The 19804-nt window shown below is 56.0% G+C and overlaps 1 protein-coding gene across 1 annotated transcript in view; it reads right to left on the minus strand.

Moving 5' to 3' along the window:
* RBM19 (RNA binding motif protein 19) overlaps window positions 1-19804 on the minus strand; it is a 97572-nt gene that overhangs the window by 18814 nt on the left and 58954 nt on the right. Inside the window, exon 23 of the mRNA XM_029058132.2 lies at window positions 8388-8508. Within this exon, the coding sequence (XP_028913965.1) occupies window positions 8388-8508 (121 nt within the window). The remainder of the gene's footprint in view (window positions 1-8387; window positions 8509-19804) is intronic.

Genomic DNA, 19804 nt, shown 5'->3' on the forward strand with positions numbered 1-19804 from the left:
TTTCCTTCTGCCTTCCGGACATTTCTACTTGAATGTCCTGTCAACGCCTCAGATTAACACGTCTAAAACAGACCTCGTCATATTCCCACTCAAACCCTGCCCACCCCCGATTTTCTCATCCTTGTAGACAGCACCTCCAATCTCCCTGTCTCACTCGTTCTAATGCAAGCCATGTATCTCCAAATTGCGTGGGCTCAACCTTCACGGCATTGCTAAAATCCACCCTTTCCTCTCCATTCAAATTGCTACCATGTTAATATAAACGTTTATCCCATCCCTCCTTGATTGCTGCATCAGGCTCCTTGCTGATCTACCTCTCTGTCTCCCGTCTCTCCCCACTCCGGTCCATACTTCACCCTGCTGCCCGGATCATTTTTCTACAACTGTTCAGTCCATGTTTCCCCACTCCTCAAGAACCTCCAATGGTTGCCCATCCACCTCCACGTCAAACAGAAACCCCTTAGCATCAGCTTTAAAGCACTCCATCAACTTGACCGCCTACCTCACCCCCCTGATTTTCTACTGCAACCCAGGCCACCCACTTCACTCCTCTAACGCCAACCTACCCTCTGCACCTCGATCTCGTCTACCTTAACGCCGACCACCTCGTCCACATCCTGCCTCTGGCCAGGGAATGCCAACCCTCTTCATGTCCAGCAGATGATAACTCTCCCCACCTTCGAAGTCTTATTAAAAGCACATCTCTCCCAAGAAGTCTTCCTCGACCAAGTCCTCATAGCCTCTTCTTCTACTCTCTTCTGTGTTACCCTTGCACTTGGATTTGGACCCTTTATTCACCCCACCCTCAGCCCCAAATAAATCTGTCATTTATTTATTTATATTAATGTCTGTCTGCCACTCTAGGCTGTAAGCTCACTGTGGGCAGAGAACGTGTCTACCACTGTTATATTGTACTCTCCCAAGCGCTTAGTACAGTGCTCTGCATGCAGTAAACACTCAATAAATGAATGATTAATCCCTGACTCTCGCCCAGTGACCCAGCACAGGCCATCCTATCCCCCTGTTTCTCCCCACCATTCCTGACTCTACTATAATGACCATCGTTAAGACTGTGAGCCCCATATTCATTCATTCAGTAGTATTTATTGAGTGCTTACTGTGTGCAGAGCACTGTACTAAGCACTTGGAAAGTACAATTCAGCAAGAGACAATCCCTATCCCCATATAATAATAATGATAATAATAATGATGATGATGGTATCCGTTAAGCATTTACTATATGTCAAGCCCCGTTCTAAGTGCTGGGGTAGATACAGGCCAATCAGATTGGACACAGTCCCTGTCCCACATGGGGCTCACAGTCTTAAACCCCATTTTCCAGATGAGGTCACTGAGGCACAGAGAAGTTAAGCCACTTGCCCAAGGCCACCCAGAAGACAAATGGCAGAGCCAGGATTAGAACCCAGTCACTTAACTTCTCTGTGCCTCAGTTCCCTCATCTGTAAAATGGGGATTAAGACTGTGAGCCCTACGTGGGACAACCTGATTCCCCTGTGTCTACCCCAGCGCTTAGAACAGTGCTCTGCACATAGTAAGCGCTTAACAAATACCAACATTATTATGACCCAGGTCCTCCTGACTCCCAGGCCTGTGCTCTACACACTGGGCCCTGGACATGGACTGTGTCCAATGTGATTAGCTTGCATATACCCCAGTGTTTAGTCATAATAATTACGGTATTTGTTAAGCGCTTACTATGTGCCAAGCACTGTTCTACGCACTGGAGGAGATATCAGGTAATCAGGTTGTCCCACATGGGGCTCACAGTCTGAACCCCCATTTTACAGATGAGGTAACTGAAGCACAGAGAAGAGAACTGACCTGCCCGTGGTCGCACAGCCGACAAGTGGCAGAGTCGGGATTAGAAGCCACGTCCTCTGATCCCCAAGCCTGTGCTCTTGCCACTAGGCCATGCTGTTTCTTATTATGTGCCTGGCATATAATAAGCGCTTAGCAAAAACCACAGGAAAAATAAACAAAAAAAGGAACCTGGGTCCGGGACTGGAGCAGGTCGCCCAGGAACTGTCCCTGGCAAGGACACCTGGCCGGGGCAGAGAGAGGACCCGGCCTGACCTCCGGGTCAAGGACTGGAGTGGGTCACAGGGATCCGTCCCCGGCCGGGACACCCCCGCAGGACCAGAGAGAAGACCCAGGTCCGGGACTGGAGTGGCCGACGGACTGCCCCTGGCTGGGACACCCTCGCAGGGCCAGAGAGAAGCCCCGGCCGGACCACCGGGTCCACGACTGCAGCGAGTCACTGAGGACCTGTCCTTGGGTGACCCAGAGCTCCCTTTCTCCATGGCCCCCGCCGATTTCCCAGGGCAGGGTCTGCCCTCACCCCCAGCCCCTGCAACCCACCCTGAGGCTGAGGCTGCAGGGACCTGGATGGCTCTCTCCTCTCATGGCTGGCAGCTCATCGCCGCTCCGGCCTTTTCGCCCAGTGTTCTGCCCTGGGAGCTCTGCCCCCTCTGCCCGGGGCTCTAGCTCCTCCGCCCAGTGCTCTGTCCTTATCTCTCTGGCCTCTCTGCCCAGTGCTCTGTTCCTGGCGCTTCGGCCTCCCCGTCTGGGGCTCTCGTCAAGTCTCCATTGCTCCCACACCCGCTCAGGCTGAGGGAGTAAGAGCTGTGCGTGTGCATGTACACACATGTATGTTGGTTGTGTGGGGGGACCCCCCACCAGCAGAGTCCCCCGCCCTCCACCGGCACGGAGTGCGGGTGGTTAAGCACAGCCGCTTGGAGGAGAGCGAACAGCTGCTGAAGCCCCCACGCTCCAGACAGCAAAGGCCTCACTGGGTTTTCAGCAAACAAACACAATGCGGAACCCGAGAAAGGTGTAAAGTAAATAATGAAACAAGCCGCATGCTTTCTTTCCCTTCTGCAGCTGCAGCCCAAGATAAACAACAAGTAAACAAAACGGGAGACTCGAATGTGAGGTATGCCCCCACCCCAACTGTCCCACGGGGCTCCGTCCCCTCTGCCACACGGCCCCCCACATCTACAACCCAAGCAGCTTGCATTTCCTGAGTTTTCATGCAACGACTGGTTTCCGCGTTGATTCCCCGATGGCCAGGAGTGCCCTCTTTCCAGCCGGGGCCGATGCTGGGCCCGGCCGGGCCGGGGCCTGGGCCGGGCCGGGTAGGGGATGGGGAGGGGGCTACGCTGTGCTGGGGCCGGGGCCGGGGGCTGGGGAGGGGATGGGGCCGGGCCGCAGCCGGGCCGGAGCCTGGGCTCTTGCAGACGCTGAGGCCCAAGCTCCCACCTCCCCTCCCCTGACCGACCTGGCTACCCACGGCACTGGGGCTCGGGCCCCCACGTTACAGATGAGGACACTGAGGCCCGGAGAGGAGGTGACCTTCCCGAAGTCACCCACGGGGTTCAGGAGAGTGTGGCGGGGGGGGGTCAGGGACCAGCCTGGGATGGGGGAGGGGGGCTCAAACATCTGCACGCAGGAGGGAAGGTTCGGCAGGCCCTGCTCCCGTGCCATTTCCGAGTCCCTCTGGCCGCCTCCCTCGGCCTCCCTAAGCCGGTCCAGTCCTCCTGCGTTCGGCAGGGAAGGGCGGGCGGCCCCACGACTGGCTTTCGGTGCCCACCCCGCGCCCGCCCGCCCGCCCGCCGGCTGGAGTCTCGGTGGGCAGCAGGGAACACAAGTCAATAGTCATTTAGCGAGATTGAGAGCCGGGGCCTCGGCACACGCGCCGCCCCTCCCGGGACGGTCGGAGCGGGGGACCGGGAGGGGGAGGGGGAGCAAGGGGGAGTTGAGGGGGGCACGGGAGGGGAGTGGGAGGGAGGAGAAGGGGGAGGGGAGCGGAAGGGGGCTACGACAAGAGGGGAGGGAGGGAGTGTATGGGGGAGGAAGTTGGCTTTAAAGCAGTTCATCCCCTTGCCCCTCCTACCTCACCTCGCTATACAACCCAGCCCACACACTTCTCTCCTCTAATGATTATCTTCTCACTGTCCCTCCATCTCATCTATCTCCCCCCGAATCACTCACCCACATCCTACCTCTGGCCTGGAACGCCCTCCCTTCTTATATCAGACAGATAACTGCTCTCCCTGACTACAAAACCTTATTGAAGGCACATCTCCTCTAGGAAGCCTTCCCTGACTGAGCCCTCCTCTCCTCTCACTCCCTTCTACGCCGCTCATACTTGCTCCTTCATTCACCCTTTCTCCCTTCCCCACGGCTCCTAGGTGTATATCAATAAATTGTTTATCCGTTTAATCTATTTATATGAATGTCTCCCCCTCTAGACTGTGAGCTCGTGGTGGGCAGGGAATGTATTTGATATTACAGAGAAGCAGCATGGCGTAGTGGGTAGAGCACGGGTCTGGGAGTCACAAAGTCATGGGTTCTAATCCTGGCTCCGCCACTTGTCTGTTGTGTGATCTCGGGCAAGTCTTTTTACTTCTCTGTGCCTCAGTTCCCTCATCCGCAAAATGGGGATTGAGACCGAGCCCCACATGGGACAGGGACTGTGCCCCATCTGATTTGCTTGCTGGCACACCGTACTCATTCATTCATACAATTGTATTTACTGAGCGCTTACCGTGTGCAGAGCACCATACTAAGCACTTGGAAAGCACAATTCAGCAATAAAGACAATCCCTGGTCACAATGGGCTTACAGTCTAGAGGGAGGAATTTTAGACAAAAACAAAGCTTAACAAATACCATCATTATTAGTGGACTCTCCCAAACGCTTAGTACAGTGCTTTGCACACAGTAATGGATCAATAGACATGATTAATAATAATAATAATGATGATGAGAGCAGGAGCAGGAGGTGAGCTGAGGGATTGGATGGGGAGGGAAGAAGGAGGGAGCGGGAGCAGAGGGGAGTTGAGGAGAGTGAAGGGGAGTGGAACGGGTTAGGGTCCGGAGTAGGATGGGAGCAGGAGGAGAGCTGAGGAGAGTGAAGGGAGGGAAACTGACAGCAGTGGGAGGAATGGAGGGAATGGAGGGAACGGGGCGAGCAGGAGCTGGGGGGAGCAGAGGGAAATGCATTGAGCCCGCTACCTGAACCTGGGAAAATCCCAAACACGAGCTGGAGACGGAGTGGGGTGGGGGAGGGGGCGAGGGAGGGAGAAGGGACAAACCCAGCCTTCCTCAACCACCCTGTGCTCCCTCCTGCCCCACTGACACCGTGCGTGTGGCCCTGGCACAGGCCAGCAGCCCGGAAGCTCAGATCGACAGTGCCAGATTCCGCTTCTCCCAGTTCAACCTTTCTCAGCTAGGCTGGCTAGTGGGGTGGGGGCGGGGGGCAATGTGTGTGAGCGTGCGCGCACGTGTGTATATTGCCTCTCCCCAGGCGCCTCCGCCCGGCGGCCCCATCTTTGAAGAAGACTGCTGAGCAGGGAGGGAAATCCATATTTCTCCCCAGAAGAAGGGCAGGGGCTAATCTTCCTCTGTGCCCTCCCCGCTCACGATCCCAGCCAGCCTTCTGCCGCCCGTCCTCGCCCGCCCACCGGGCCCACCCGCCCTGACCGTCCTCCGGGCCGGAAGCCAAGCCCGGGATCGGGGAGGAGATGGCAGGAGCCGCCGAGGCTGGCCCTGCCCGGCCCGGCCCCGACCGCGGCCCCCAGGACACCTTTGGGCCCGCTCTAACTGCCACCGCGGCCAGCCACGGTGGGCATGGATCGACGGATGGGTGAAGGGATAGAAAGAGAGAAAGGGTGGGGTCAGAGACGGTGAGAGATGCAGGAGGAGGGGGGCACGAGAGATAGAAAGTGGAAGACAGGGGAAGAGAGAGAGGGGGGACAGGAGAGAGAGACAGGGAGATGGGGAGAGGAAGAGAAGCACAGGTGGGAAGAGAGAGACGGAGAGACAAAGGAGGAGAGAGTCAAGGGGGGAAGACAGCAGTGTTGGCAGGTGCGGAGGTCCGTGGGGTCCTGCTGGGGCCCGAGGTCACCTGTTCCTACCGGAATAATAATTACGGTATTTGTTAAGTGCTTACTATGTGGCAAGCACTGTTCTAAGTGTTCTAAGTTTCAATCCCCATTTGACAAATGAGGTATCTGAGGCACAGAGAAGGGAAGCGGCCTCCTCAAGGTCACCCAGCAGTCAAGCGGTGGAGCCGGGATTAGAACCCATGTCCTCTGACTCCCAAGCCCGGGCTCTTTCTGCTAAGCCACGCTGCTTCTCTAGTGAGCGGAATGTCCCCTGAACCGGGGGGCTGGAGAGGAAGGCCTCCTTACCCTCCTTGGAAAGGTCCGGGGGATCAGGGCGGGGGAGTGGCAGGGGAGGGGAGGATGGGGAGAGGCCCCGGGCCTGGAATTCAGGGGACCCGGGTTCATTCATTTAATATTTATTGAGTGCTTACCGGGTGCAGAGCACAGTATTAAGCACTTGGGAAAGTACGCCAAAAAAACAATAAACAGTGACATTCCCCGCTCGCAATGACCTCACGGTTGGGAGTTCTAACCTGGGTTCTGCGTTTCAAAAGAATCTAATAGAGTTCTGGGTTCTAATCCCAGCTCTGCCACGTGCCTCCTAGGTGACCCTGCTGGGCAAGTCATTTCACTTCCCAGGGCCCCAGTTTACTCATCTGTAAAATCGGGATTAAATACCTCTCTTCCCTCCCTCAGGTTGCTGTGTCCAACCTGATTTTCTGGTATCCCTCCGGCGCTTAGCGCTTCAATATAACAATAATTATAACCGTGGTATTTGTTAAGTGCTTACTATATGCCAGGCACTGTACTAGGCACTGGGGTGGATCCGAGCAAATCAAGTTGGACGTAGTCCCTTGCAGTCCAACTTGCAAGGCTTGCAGTCTCAATCCCCTTTTTTACAGATTTGGTAATTAGGGCACAGAGAAGTGAAGTGACTTTCATAATGTCACAGAGCAGAAAAATGGCGGAGCTGGGATTCAATTCGAAGAGGAGGAGAAGAAGGAGGAGAGGAGTCAGGGCCCAGGTGGCCTCTGCTACTGTGTGGGCAACCCTGAGACCTGAGAGGGCTTTCAAAGATAAGAAGCAGGGGGTGGGACAGGCTTTACCAGCCCAGACTCGCAGCGGGGTAGCCTGTGCTCCGCTGCCCTGCCCTCCCCCAGGCCCTGCCCCCAGGGGCCACTTACTCTCGGCTGCACAGGCTTGACACCCTTGGCTCCAGCGCACCACCCATCCATTCAGCCCCAGCTCGGAGGGCCTCATCACCCCCTCCTCCGCCTGACTCTCCCCAGTAACGGTACCGACTGAGCGCTTACTATGTGCCAGGCATTGTGCTCAGCGCCAATTCAGGAGGCGCTCATCTAAGGGTATCCCACACCCCCGCCTCTCCCTTTTTCATCCATGACCCTCCCCCCGGTGACCCAGCACGGACCATCCCACACCCCGTCTCTCCCCTCTCCATCCCCGACTCCCCCCGTAAGCCTGCCCCAGTGAGACAATCCCACACCCCATTTTCCCGTCTCCATCCCTGACCCCCGCCCCCCGTACGAAGCACAGAGAGGTCCGGGGACCGGAGGCAGCCCACGCTCTCTCCGCCTGTCGGATCCCACCCACACTGCTGGGGACACTCCGCCCACCACCTGGAGCCCGCAGACCCATCCGGCCCCCGAGGGCCAGGCTCGCCGGTGACCCACCGCGGTCAGCGGGTCCGCGGCCCGGCCGCTCCGGGGAGGCGAGGAGGGGCCATCGATCTCGGCCGGGGCTCCGTCCGCGGGGACTCCTTCCACAAACATTGACCCACGGGCACGGCCGCGCTGTCGATGGCCGGTCAATGGCTGACGCCGAGCTCCCGCTCGCTCTCCTCGCGCCCGCTCCAACCGTGAGAAGTCCGGGCCTCGGACCCCGGTTTGGCAGGTCGGCGGCCACCTGTCCCCCTGCTGCCATCCCCCGTCCCCACGGAGGCTTCCCCGGTATGAGGCCGGCATGTACTGAGCGCTCCCCGTGGTCCCAGCCGGGTGGGAGAGGCGGGGTTGACCCCGCAAGGGAGGGCAATCCCAGAGGCCCTGGCCGCTCCTGCCGACCGGACGAATGCCGGGCCCGACCTCGGGGGCTCGAAGAGCCACGGCGGGGAAGAGTGAGAGGCAGAGAGGTCTAGTAGATAGGGCACATGCCTGAGAGTCGGAAGGTTCTGGGTTCTAATCCCGGCTCCACCACTTGTCTGCTGTGAGACCTAGGGCAAGTCACTTCACTTCTCTGTGCTTCGGTCCCCTCACCTGGGGATTAAGACTGTGAGTCCCAAGCGGGACTGGATCCAACCCGATCACCTCCTATCTACCCCAGTGCTTAGTACAGTGCCCGATTCATAGTAAGCGCTTAACGATCACCATTAAAAAAAAAAAAGCGGTTTAGGGAGAGCCGTCGTCCTACCCAAAGGGGTACCGCGGCTTCCGCCCCCCGCGGCCCCGATGCTCCCCGGACCTACCATGAAAGCGCTCGGCCGTCTTCCGCCTCAGAGCCGCCACGGACTCGTCGGTGTCGGCCCACTCCAACACCAGCCGGCGCCCGTACAGATGGGTGCTGTGGCACAGGGCGGTGAACGCTTTCTGCAACGAGACGAAGAATCACCGTGGTATCCGTTAAGCGCCTACTACGTGCCAGGCTCTGTACGAAGCGCTGGGGTGGATGCCAGCAGATTGGGTGGGATACAGTCCCTGTTCCATGTGGGGCTCGGTCTCAATCCCCGTTTTACGGATGAGGGAACTGAGGCTCAGAGAAGTGAAGCAACTTGCCCAGGGTCACACGGCGGACAAGTGGCGGAGCTGGGATTAGAAGAAGGGAGAGAGGGTCACGGGGGCGGAAGCTCTGGCCCGTCTAAGGACCGGCCCTGGGCGGACCCCGTCTACGCTGGACCCTCCAAGGGTACGGAAGCTCCTGGTGGGCAGGGAATGGGTGGCTTTGGGCTCCCGGCGCTTCCCCAGTGCCTGGCACAGGGCACCGCGCCAAGCTGGTGCTCAATAAAGGCTGCTGCTACTACCGCGACCACTGCTACTAGTATTACCGCTGAGTGCTTGGCATATAGAGAAGCAGCGTGGCTCAGTGGAAAGAGCCCGGGCTTGGGAGTCAGAGATCATGGGTTCGAATCCCAGCTCTGCCACTTGTCAGCTGTGTGACTGTGGGCGAGTCACTTCTCTGGTCCTCAGTTCCCTCATCTGTAAAATGGGGATCAAGACTGTGAGCCTCACGTGGGACAACCTGATTACCCTGCATCTCCCCCAGTGCTTAGAACAGTGCTCTGCACATAGTAAGCGCTTAACAAATACCAACATTATTATTATTATTATTATTTTATAGTAAGCGCTTAACAAATACCATCATTATTATTACCGTTGCTAGAACGGCTACCTGAACGAGGCCATTACCGGATCGCAACCCTGGAGCAACCAGGACTCTATCCTCAAAGGAGGAGGCAGGAAGTTGGAGGAATCAGGTCCCGGAAACCTGCCCTCATAATAATAATAATAATAATGATAATACTATCTGTTAAGCGTTTACTATGGGCCAAGCACTGCTCTAAGCGCTGGGGGGATACAAGGAGATCAGGTTGTCCCACGTGGGGCTCACAGTCTTCATCCCCATTTTACAGATGAGGGAACCGACTGCCCAAAATCACGCAGCTGACAAGTGGCGGAGCCGGGATTAGAACCCATGACCTCCGACTCCCAAGATCATGCTCTTTCCACTGAGCCACGCCCTCATGGTTAGGGATGGATCACCACATACCTAATTCTCCCCGCAAGTGGCCTGGCACGGGCCATCCAACACCCCGATTCTCCCCTCGTGATCCAGCAGAGACCATCTATTCTGCCCTCTCTATTCCTGACTCTCTTCCCCGCGATCCAACATGGACCACCCCACACCCCCGACGCTCCCCTCTTCATCCCTTCATGCCACGAAGAGCAGCCTGGCTTAGTGGAAAGAGCCCGCGCTTGGGAGTCGGATGACACGGGTTCTAATCCCAGCTCTGCCACTTGTCTCCCGTGTGACCTTGGGCAAGCCGCTTAACTTCTCTGTCCCTCAGTTACCTCGCCTGTAAAATGGGGATTAAGACTGTGAGCCCCACGTGGGACAACCTGATTACCTTGTATCTCCTCCAATTCAGTAGTATTTATTGAGCTCTTACTATGTGCAGAGCACTGTACTAAGCACTTGGAATGTACAATTCGGCAATAGATAGAGACAATCCCTGCCCAGTGAAGGGCTCACAGTCTAATCGGGGGAGACGGGCGGACAAAAACAACATAATCGCGATAAATAGAATCAAGGGGATGGACACCTCATTCACAAAATAAATAGGGTAATAATGCTTAGAACAGTGCTTGGCCCATGGTAAGCGCTTAACAAATACCATCGTTATTATTATTGTTTTCCCTGACTCTCCCGTGTCCCAGCACGGCCCTTCAACACCCCTGACTCTCCCCCGCCACGACCCAGCAGGGACCACCCCACATCTCCGACTCTCCCCTTCTCCTACCTGACTCCCCCAGTGACCCCACACAGATCACCCAGTAGCCCTGACTCTCCCGGCGTGACCCGGCACCGAGCATCCAACCCCATAGACTCTCCCCTCTCCATTCATTCGATCGTATTTATCGAGCGCTTCCTGTGTGCGGGGCACTGCACTAAGCGCTTGGAAAGTATATTCCAAACCTGCCCACGGATATTTTCTTTCCACTGGTCGGATTTCTCACACTTGCCCTCTGCTGGCTGAAGAAGCCTTTCCTCTTACTGGTTTTGAGCCTCCTTTCTGGCCGCCCCCGCCCGCTGCCGGGGGGTTATAATAATAATGATGATGATGATGGCATTTGTTAAGCGCTTACTATGAGCCAAGCACTCAGCTGTGTCTCCGTCCTGCTCACCTCCTGCCCCGTCTGCCTTAACAGTCCATCGCGGCGTGTCCGACCCCGCCCGGCCCCGCCGTCCACCACAGCGGGACCGACCCTTAATGACTACGGTATTTGTTAAGCGCTTACTATGAGCACTGTTCTAAGAGCTGGGGTAGATACGAGGTCATGAAGTTGTCCCACCTGGGGCTCACGGTCTTCATCCTCGTTTTACAGATGAGATTACTGACGCACAGAGAAGTGAAGTGATTTGTCCAAGGTCACAGGATTAGAACCCATGACCTCTGACTCCGAAGCCCGTGCTCTTTCCACTAACATAGTGAATAGGAGCGTGGGCCTGGGAGTCGGAAGGACCTGGGTTCTAATGGTGGCTTCGCCACTTCTCTGCTTGGTGACCTCGGGCAACTCGGCTTGGGGCAGTGGATAGAGCTCGGGCCTGGGAGTCAGAAGGTCATGGGTTCTAATCTCGGCCCTTCCACTTGTCTGCTGTGTGACCTTGGGCCATTCTACCATGTGCAGTCTACTCTGTGCAGAGCTCGGTACTGAGCGCTTGGGAGAGTCCAATGAAGTTAGAAGAAATGATCCTTGCTCTCAAGGAGTTTACTGCGTAGAGAGGGCAATGAGGCCAGATACGATTCCTGCCCTCAGGGAGGAGACGATCTACTGTGCACAGAGCACTTTTCTGAGCGCTTGGGAGTGGACGGCAGAGTTATTAGACAGGATCTCAATTTGGAACAGCTTCCGGGAGGAGGTGGGCTTTCAGAAGGAGGAGTCGGGGGAGGGAGTCAAGGCCTGGCAGATTTGAAGGGGACGGGGAAGGAAGGTCCAGGTAGGAAAGAGAGCTGGTCAGGGGAGTCGAGAATGAGGTCCGGAGAGAAGCTAAGCATGGGACAGAGAGTGCGAGCTGGGGTGGGCCGGGAGAAGAGAGAGGATGGCTGCGTGGGGGAGAGCTGCCCGAGTGCCTTCGAGCCGGGAGAAGAGTTCCTGCTCTACGTGGGGTGGCTGGGTGACCCCTGGGGGCTTCGGAGGGGCGGGCAAGCCCCGGGCGAGCCGGCTTCCACGCGTCAGCGGGCTTCGGGGGCGAGCCGGAGCCCCTCGGCGCCTCGGGGAGGACCAGGTGCAGAAAACTTTTTTTTAATTTAGAAGAAAAATTCAGTCCCGACTGCCAGCAGAGCCGCTGCTCGGTTTTTCCCAGGCTGATCGCGAAAGGCATCTGGGCTGCAAACAGAAATTGCCCATTCGGAGCCGGGAGCCGCGCGCTTGCTCTCAGCTGGCACCGCCGCCAAATCGCTCCGTCGGGGGCGGGTGGGGGACGGGAGGGGGAGAGAGGGAGGAGGGGCCCCTGGGGGGCCTTTCCCTGGCACCGGTACCACCAGTGGGATAAATGTGCCATTTGTTAAGCGCTTACTACGTGCCAGGCGCTATACTAAGCACGGGGGTGGACACGAGCAAATCAGGTTGGATCCGCTCCCCGTCCACGTGGGGCTCACGGTCTTGATCCCCACTGTACGGAGGAGGGAACCGAGGCCCAGAGAAGTCAAGCGACTTCCTCGAGGTCACACAGCAGACAGGTGGCGGAGGCAGAATGAGAACTCATGCCCTTCTGAGTCCCAAGCCTGTTCTCTATCCACTACACCATGCCGCTTCTCTTCATATCCGGTTACCACCCTCTGCCTGGCAGTGACTTCACTGCCTGTCTTCCCTGCTGGTCTGACAGCGAGGATCAAGATGCTGACACTCTTTCTCCTCTCCCGAGTGCTCAGTACAGAGCTCTGCACACGCTAAACTGTAACCTCCTTGTAGGCAAGGGATCACGTAACCCCGTTATGGGCAGGGAACGTCTCTGCTAATTCTGTTTATCGGACTCCCCCAAGTGCTTAGTGCAGTGCTCGGCAGTTAGTAGCCTGCAAGCTCCTAGAGGCCAGGGATCATGAAATTAACTCTACTGAACACTCCCCAGCACTCAATACAGTGCTCTGTAGAAAGCACAGAATCAGGTCAGACACATCTCTGTCCCACATGGGGCTCACAGTCTAAAGGGGATCTCGATACTATCTCAGTGTCATCTAGCTGATTAACTACCTCTCGCCCACGTCCTCCCTAGGCTCCGCTCCTCCGCCGCCCACCTCCTCACCGTCCCCCGTCCTCGCCCGTCCCGCCGTCGACCCCCGGCCCGCGTCCTCCCGCCGTCCCGGAACGCCCTCCCTCCTCCCCTCCGCCAAACTGATTCTCTTCCCCTCTTCAAAGCCCTCCTGAGAGCTCACCTCCTCCAAGAGGCCTTCCCAGACTGAGCGTCCCCTTTTCCCTCTGCTCCCTCCACTGCCCCTCTACCCCCCTTCACCTCCCCTCAGCTAAGACCCCTTCCCCCCCCTTTCCCTCTGCTCCTCCCCCTCTCCCTTCCCCTCCCCTCAGCACTCTGCTCGTCTGCTCATTTGTATATATTTTTATTACCCTATTTTGTTACTGAGGTGTACATCCCCTTGATTCTATTTATTGCTATTGTTTTCGTCCGTCTCCCCCGATTAGACTGTAAACCCTCAATGGGCAGGGATTGTCTCTATCTATTGCCGAATTGTACATTCCAAGCGCTCAGTACAGTGCTCTGCGCATAGTAAGCGATCAATAAATACTATTGAATGAATGGAACTCCCCCTAAATTCATATCTGCAGCGTGGCTCAGTGGAAAGAGCACGGGCTTTGGAGTCAGGGCTCATGATTTCAAATCCCAGCTCTGCCACTTGTCGGCTGTGTGACTGTGGGCAAGTCACTTAACTTCTCCGTGCCTCAGTTCCCTCATCTGTAAAATGGGGATTAAGACTGTGAGCCCCACGAGGGACAACCTGATTCCCCTATGTCTACCCCAGCGCTTAGAACAGTGCTCGGCACATAGTAAGCGCTTAACAAATACCGACATTATTATTATTATTATTATCTGAGTGCCACCCTCCTCACCCTCCTAAATTCATATCACCTCCAGGAAGCCTTCCCTCCCTAACCCCATCTCCCCACCTTATTCACCCTCCCAGAAGCGGCGTGGTTTAGAGGAAAGAACCCGGGCTTGGGCAGCAGAGGACGTGGGTTCTAATCCCGGCCGCGCCACTTGTCTGCCGTGTGACCTTGGGCAAGCCGCTTAACTCCTCTGTGCCTCAGTTCCTTCATCTGTAAAATGGGGATTGAGACTGTGAGCCTCATGTGGGACAACCTGATTACCCTGTATTTATCCCAGCACTTAGAACAGTGCTTGGCACACAGTAAGGGCTTAACAAATATCACCATTATTATTCTCCATCATCTCTGCACTTGGGCCTGTATCCTTTAAGCACTTGATACTCGCACCAGCCCCAGCCCCAGAGCACCGATGTCCGTATAATTATATGCTGCAGCTTCCCCTACCTCTAATTTATGTTGTCTGTTTTCCCCTCTAAATGTAAGCTCCTTGTGGGCAAGGACGGTGTCCGCCAACTCCATCGTACCATCCTCCTCTGGTGCTCAGTATAGTGACCTACAGTCAGAAGTGCTCAGTAAACCCCGCTGGGTTTTTTTTAATGGTATTTGTTAATCACTTACCATGTGTCTGTCTCCCCCCTAAACTGTAAGCTCGTTACGCGAATGTATCTGTCTATTGTTGTGCTGTAATAATAATGATGTTGGTATTTGCTAAGTGGTTACTATGTGCTGAGCACTGTTCTAAGCGCTGGGTTAGAAACAGGGTCATCAGGTTGTCCCACGTGCGGCTCACGGTCTTCATCCCCGTTTTACAGATGAGGTAACGGAGGCACCGAGAAGTGAAGTGACTTGCCCCAAATCACACAGCTGACAGGTGGCGGAGCCGGGATTAGAACCCATGACCTCTGACTCCTAACCCCGTGCTCTTTCCACTGAGCCACACTGCTTCTCTACTCTCCCAAGCGCTTTAGTATAGTGCTCTACTGTAAGCGCGCAAGAAATATGACTGAAATAATGAATTTTACAGATGAGGTAACTGAGGCCCAGAGAAGCCAGGTGACTTGTCCAAAGTCACACAGCAGACAAGTGGCAGAACCGGGTTTAGAATTCAGGTCCTTTTGATTCCCAGACCTGGGTTTCTTCCACCAGGCCACGCTGCTGGAGTATTTCATTCGGGCACCGCCCTGCGCTGAGCGCTGGGGATTAAGCCGCCGAGGACTCGGTGCCGCTGAAGTGGGCTAGATGATCTCTGGGGTCCGGACGTGGGGCGCCCCCGCTTCGAACCGTGCCCGGGGGGAAGCTGGCCTCTCGGCCAGCTGCTCCGGGTGGACGGGAGACTGGAGACCGGTGGCTGGGCATCCTAGGGTGCAGCCTGGCTGGTGGTCAGCAGCCCCGGGGCTCGGAAGCTGAGCGGGCCGCTCGCCCGGGGCCCGTGAGCCCTGCTGAGTGGTCCGTACTGCAGTGTGGCTGAGAAGCGGCGTGGCCTAGTGGAAAGCGCGCGGGCCTGGGTCTCCGAAGGATCTGGGTTCTAATCCCAGCTCTGCCATTTGTCTGCTGTGACTCGGGCGAGTCACTTTTCTGGGCCTCAGTTACCTCATCTGTAAAAGGGGGACTGAGACTGGGAGCCCCACGTGGGACAGAGTCTGTCTCCAACCCGATTATCTCGTGTTCATTCAACCATATTTATCAAGCGCTTACTGTGTGCAGAGCACTGTACTAAGCACTTGGGAAAGTACAATACAACAATAAAGAGTGACAATCCCTGACCGCAATGAGCTCACAGTTTAGAGTCTACCCCAGAGCTTAGAATAGTTCCTGGCACATAGTAAGTGCTTAACAAATACCACAAATTATTATTATCGTTATTATTACTGCCCGGGGTTGTGCCTATCGGCTCCCTCCGGCTCCGGCCTGCAGACCCCATTTTCTGTGCCTCGGTTACCTCATCTGTAAAATGGGGATTAACTGTGAGCCTCACGTGGGACAACCTGATGACCCCGTATCTCCCCCGCTGCTTAGAACAGTGCTCTGCACATAGTAAGCGCTTAACAAATACCAACAATATTATTATTCATTCATTTAATTGTATTGAGCGCTTACTACGTGCAGACCGCTGCACTAAGCGCTTGGAAGAGTACGATATAACAACAAACAGAGGTATCCCCTGCTCACAACAAGCTTACAGTCGGTTTCAAAGCTGCGAGACCCCCAGTGGGGTCTCGCCGCCCCAGCCCCTCCATCCCAAGCTCGCCCTCCGTGGCCCGCGGAGGAGGCTCTGCCCTGACCACGCCCCGGCCGCTCAACCCGAGGGACCAAGTCCTTCCCGCCCCCGGAGCGGAGGCAAGTCTTCGCCCCGCCTGCCCGGCCCGGTCGGGGTCCCCCGGTCTCCCCGGCCCAGCCCCTTAGGGGAGAAGCGAGAAATTCCAAAGCCGAAATTAAGCGAAGCGTCCCCGTGACGGAAGCTGCGGTGTTTGCCGATTCAAACAGCGGCCGGCTCCCTCGCCGCCCCCGCCGCCCCGGTGTTTATTTAAGCCGACACGTCGCTCCGCTAATTGGATAACATTCCGTGCGAAAATAGGCCTTTAAAAACAAAGGCACAAGCGGCAAATAAAAACAGCTGCAACTGCAGAAGTACAAAGGCCCGGCGGCGGCGGGGAGGGGAAGCGAAAGGAGCCCGACGCGTCTGAGATGGGAAATGAAGGTTCTACATTCTGCCTGCTTCGGCTGCTCTCCCCCCACGGACGTCTCTGTTCCCGGGCTGGGCCGGTCACTTCCAGTGACCGCCGACACAACTGCCTCCCCGGTAACTCCGGGCTGGGTCAGAGGCGAATCGCTCCCCGTGACCTCTGGGCCGGGGGTGGGCTCCTCCCCGTGACCCCCGGCCAAAACCCCTCCCCGCCCGCGGACCGGGCCAGGGGCCGGCCGCCCTCCGCGACCACCGGTCCGTCCCCGCGACCACCCAGCCAAACACCCTCCCCTCCTCCGGGCCGGGCCGGGGGCCGGCCGGTCCCCGGGACCACCAGTCGAACACCCTCCCTGCCCCCTGGCGGGACCAGGAACTGGCCAGTGACCACCGACGGCCCAGCCTGGGAGAATCGGCTCCAGCTGCTTCCCGGGAAGGGAGGCCGGGAGGCCCGAGGAGCCGGTGGCTGCGGCGCCTTTCCCCGGCCCGCTGCCCGCTGGAACGGGCAGAGCTGGCCAGTTGGGGCACCCTCCCCTCATTCATTCATTCATTCATTCATTCAACAGTATTTATTGAGCGCTTATTATGTGCAGAGCACTGTACTAAGTGCTTGGAGTGTACAATTCGGCAACAGATAGAGACGATCCCTGCCCAACGACGGGCTCGCCTTCTCCTTGTCCCTGCCTCCCGGCTTCTGACTGGAGCCAGATCCCCGCCCGGTCTGCACGAGTCCATCGGGGGCTACAGCAACCTCCGCCCCGACCCCTACCCCGAGCCACTTCGGCACGGTTTCACGGAGCAGAGCACTTTTGGGCATACAATCTCACACCCACACGCACACTGCCTCCATCTCAACTGTTTTGCCATCAACCCCTAGCCTGGAATGCCTTCCCCCTCAAATCTGACAATGACTCGCCCCCGCTTCAAAGCCTTATTCGAGGTTCATCTCCTCCAAGAGGCCTTCCCAGATTAAACCCACTTTTCCCCATCTCCCAATCCCTTCCGTGTCGCCCTTACCTGCTCCCTTTGCTCTCCCCCTTCCCAGCCCCACAGCACATATGTATATATCTGTAATTCTGTATTTGCATTTTGTATGTGTACTGATGTCTGTCTCCCCCAGCCCCTTTAGACTGTAAGCTGGTTGTGGGCAGGGAATGTCACCGTTTATTGTTGTGTTATACTCTCCAAGCACTCGGTACAGTGCTTTGCACACAGTAAGTGCCCAATAAATACGACTGAATGAATATGCAATTACACTTACGTGCACATGCTCCCACGTGTACACCCACCTAAACACGCACGCACACAGCTTAGCCTGGGGCCTACAGCCAAGCTGGATGGCCGGTGAGCTCTAGTTGCCTTTTAATCAATCAATCAATGGTATTTAATAATAATGATAATGTTGATATTTGTTAAGCGCTTACTATGTGCCGAGCACCGTTCTAAGCGCTGGGGTAGACACAGGGGAATCGGGTTGTCCCACGTGGGGCTCACGGTCTTAATCCCCATTTTACAGATGAGGTAACTGAGGCCCAGAGAAGTGAAGTGACTCGCCCACAGTCACCCAGCTGACAAGTGGCAGAGCCGGGATTCGAACTCATGACCTCTGACTCCAAAGCCCGGGCTCTTTCCACTGAGCCACGCTGCTTCTCCATTGAGGGCTTACTGTGTGCAGAGCACTGTATTAAGCGCTTGAGAGAGTACACTACATCAGCATTAGCAGAAACGTTCCTTGCTTATAATGAGTTTATGGTCCAGAGGGGAAGACAGACATTAATATGAACGCCCCCCGTCCAGGCTCTCTGTGTCTCGATCTTGTCTCTCTCTCGCTGCTGACCCCTCACCCACGACCTGCCTCTGGCCTGGAACGCCCACCGCCTTAATAATAATAATAATAATAATACTGGTGTTCGTTAAGCACTTACTATGTGCCAAGCACCGTTCTAAGCGATGGGGTAGATACAAGGTAATCAGGTTGCCCCATGAGGGGCTCACAGACTTAATCCCCATTTTACAGATGAGGGAACCGAGGCACAGAGAAGTCACTTGCCCAAAGTCACACCGCTGATCAGTGACAGAGCCATGATTAGAATCCATGACCTCTGACTCCCAAGCCCGGGCTCTTTCCACTAAGCCACGCTGCTCTCCCCACCCTCAGAGCCTTACTAAAATCACATCTCCTCCAGGAGGTCTTCCTGGATTAAGCTCCTAATCACTCTCCTTTTCTGCATCTGCCTCCCTGCCCCCGCTGACCTCTACTGTCTCCCTCTCCCCCGGCTCCCACCCCCTTCCTCCCCTGCCCCCGGCCCCCGAAGCCTGTCTTGACAAACATGCAGCGAGTACTTCCCGGCTTGTTCTCCTCAGAACGTAATAATGATGTTGGTATTTGCTAAGCGCTTACTATGTGCAGAGCCCTGTTCTAAGGGCTGGGGTAGATACAGGGTGATCGGGTTGTCCCACTTGAGGCTCACAGTTAATCCCCATTTTACAGATGAGGTAACTGAGGCACAGAGAAGTGAAGTGACTTGTCCAAGGTCAGACAACAGATAAGTGGTGGAGCCGGGATTAGAATAATGGCGGTATTTGTTAAGCGCTTACTATGTTCTAAGCGCCGGGGGGAATACAAGGTGATCGGGTTGTCCAACGTGCGGCTCACAGTTTTAATCTCCATTTTACAGATGAGGTAACTGAGGCACAGAGAAGTTAAGTGACTTGCCCAAAATCACACAGCTGGCAGGCGGCAGAGCCGGGATTAGAACCCATGACCTCTGACTCCCAAGCCCGGGCTCTTTCCACTGAGCCTTGCTATTTCTCCCATGACCTGTGCCTCACACCGTGTCCCCAGCAGACACCCAATCTCCAACTCGAGGCACGGCAGACACTCAGTTCAGTACACTCCGCACACAGCAGGCATAAGGTATAGCACCCTGCAAAGAGCTGGCACCCACTCCCGCACTCAGTACTGTAGGCATCCAGTAATAATGATAATTATTATTTGTGCTATTTGTTAAGCACTTACTGTATGCTAGGCACTGTCCTGAGCACTGGGGTAGATACAAGAAAATTGGGTTGGACCCAGTCCCAGTCCCACAGAGGACTCAACAGTCTTAATCTCCATTTTCCAGATGAGGTCACTGAGGCCCAGAGAAGTGAAGTGACTTGCCTAAGGTCACCTAGCAGACAAATGGTGGAGCTGGGATTCATTCAATCGTATTTATTGAGCGCTTACTGTGTGCAGAGCACTGTACTGAGGGCTTGGAAAGTACAATTCAGCAACCAATAGAGGCAATCCCTACCTAACAACGGGTTCCCACTCTAGAAGGATTAGAACCCAGGTCATTCTGACTCCTAAATCCGCGCTCTATCCAC

Source organism: Ornithorhynchus anatinus, chromosome 2 (assembly GCF_004115215.2).
Source record: "Ornithorhynchus anatinus isolate Pmale09 chromosome 2, mOrnAna1.pri.v4, whole genome shotgun sequence".
NCBI classification, from domain to species: Eukaryota; Metazoa; Chordata; class Mammalia; order Monotremata; family Ornithorhynchidae; genus Ornithorhynchus; species Ornithorhynchus anatinus.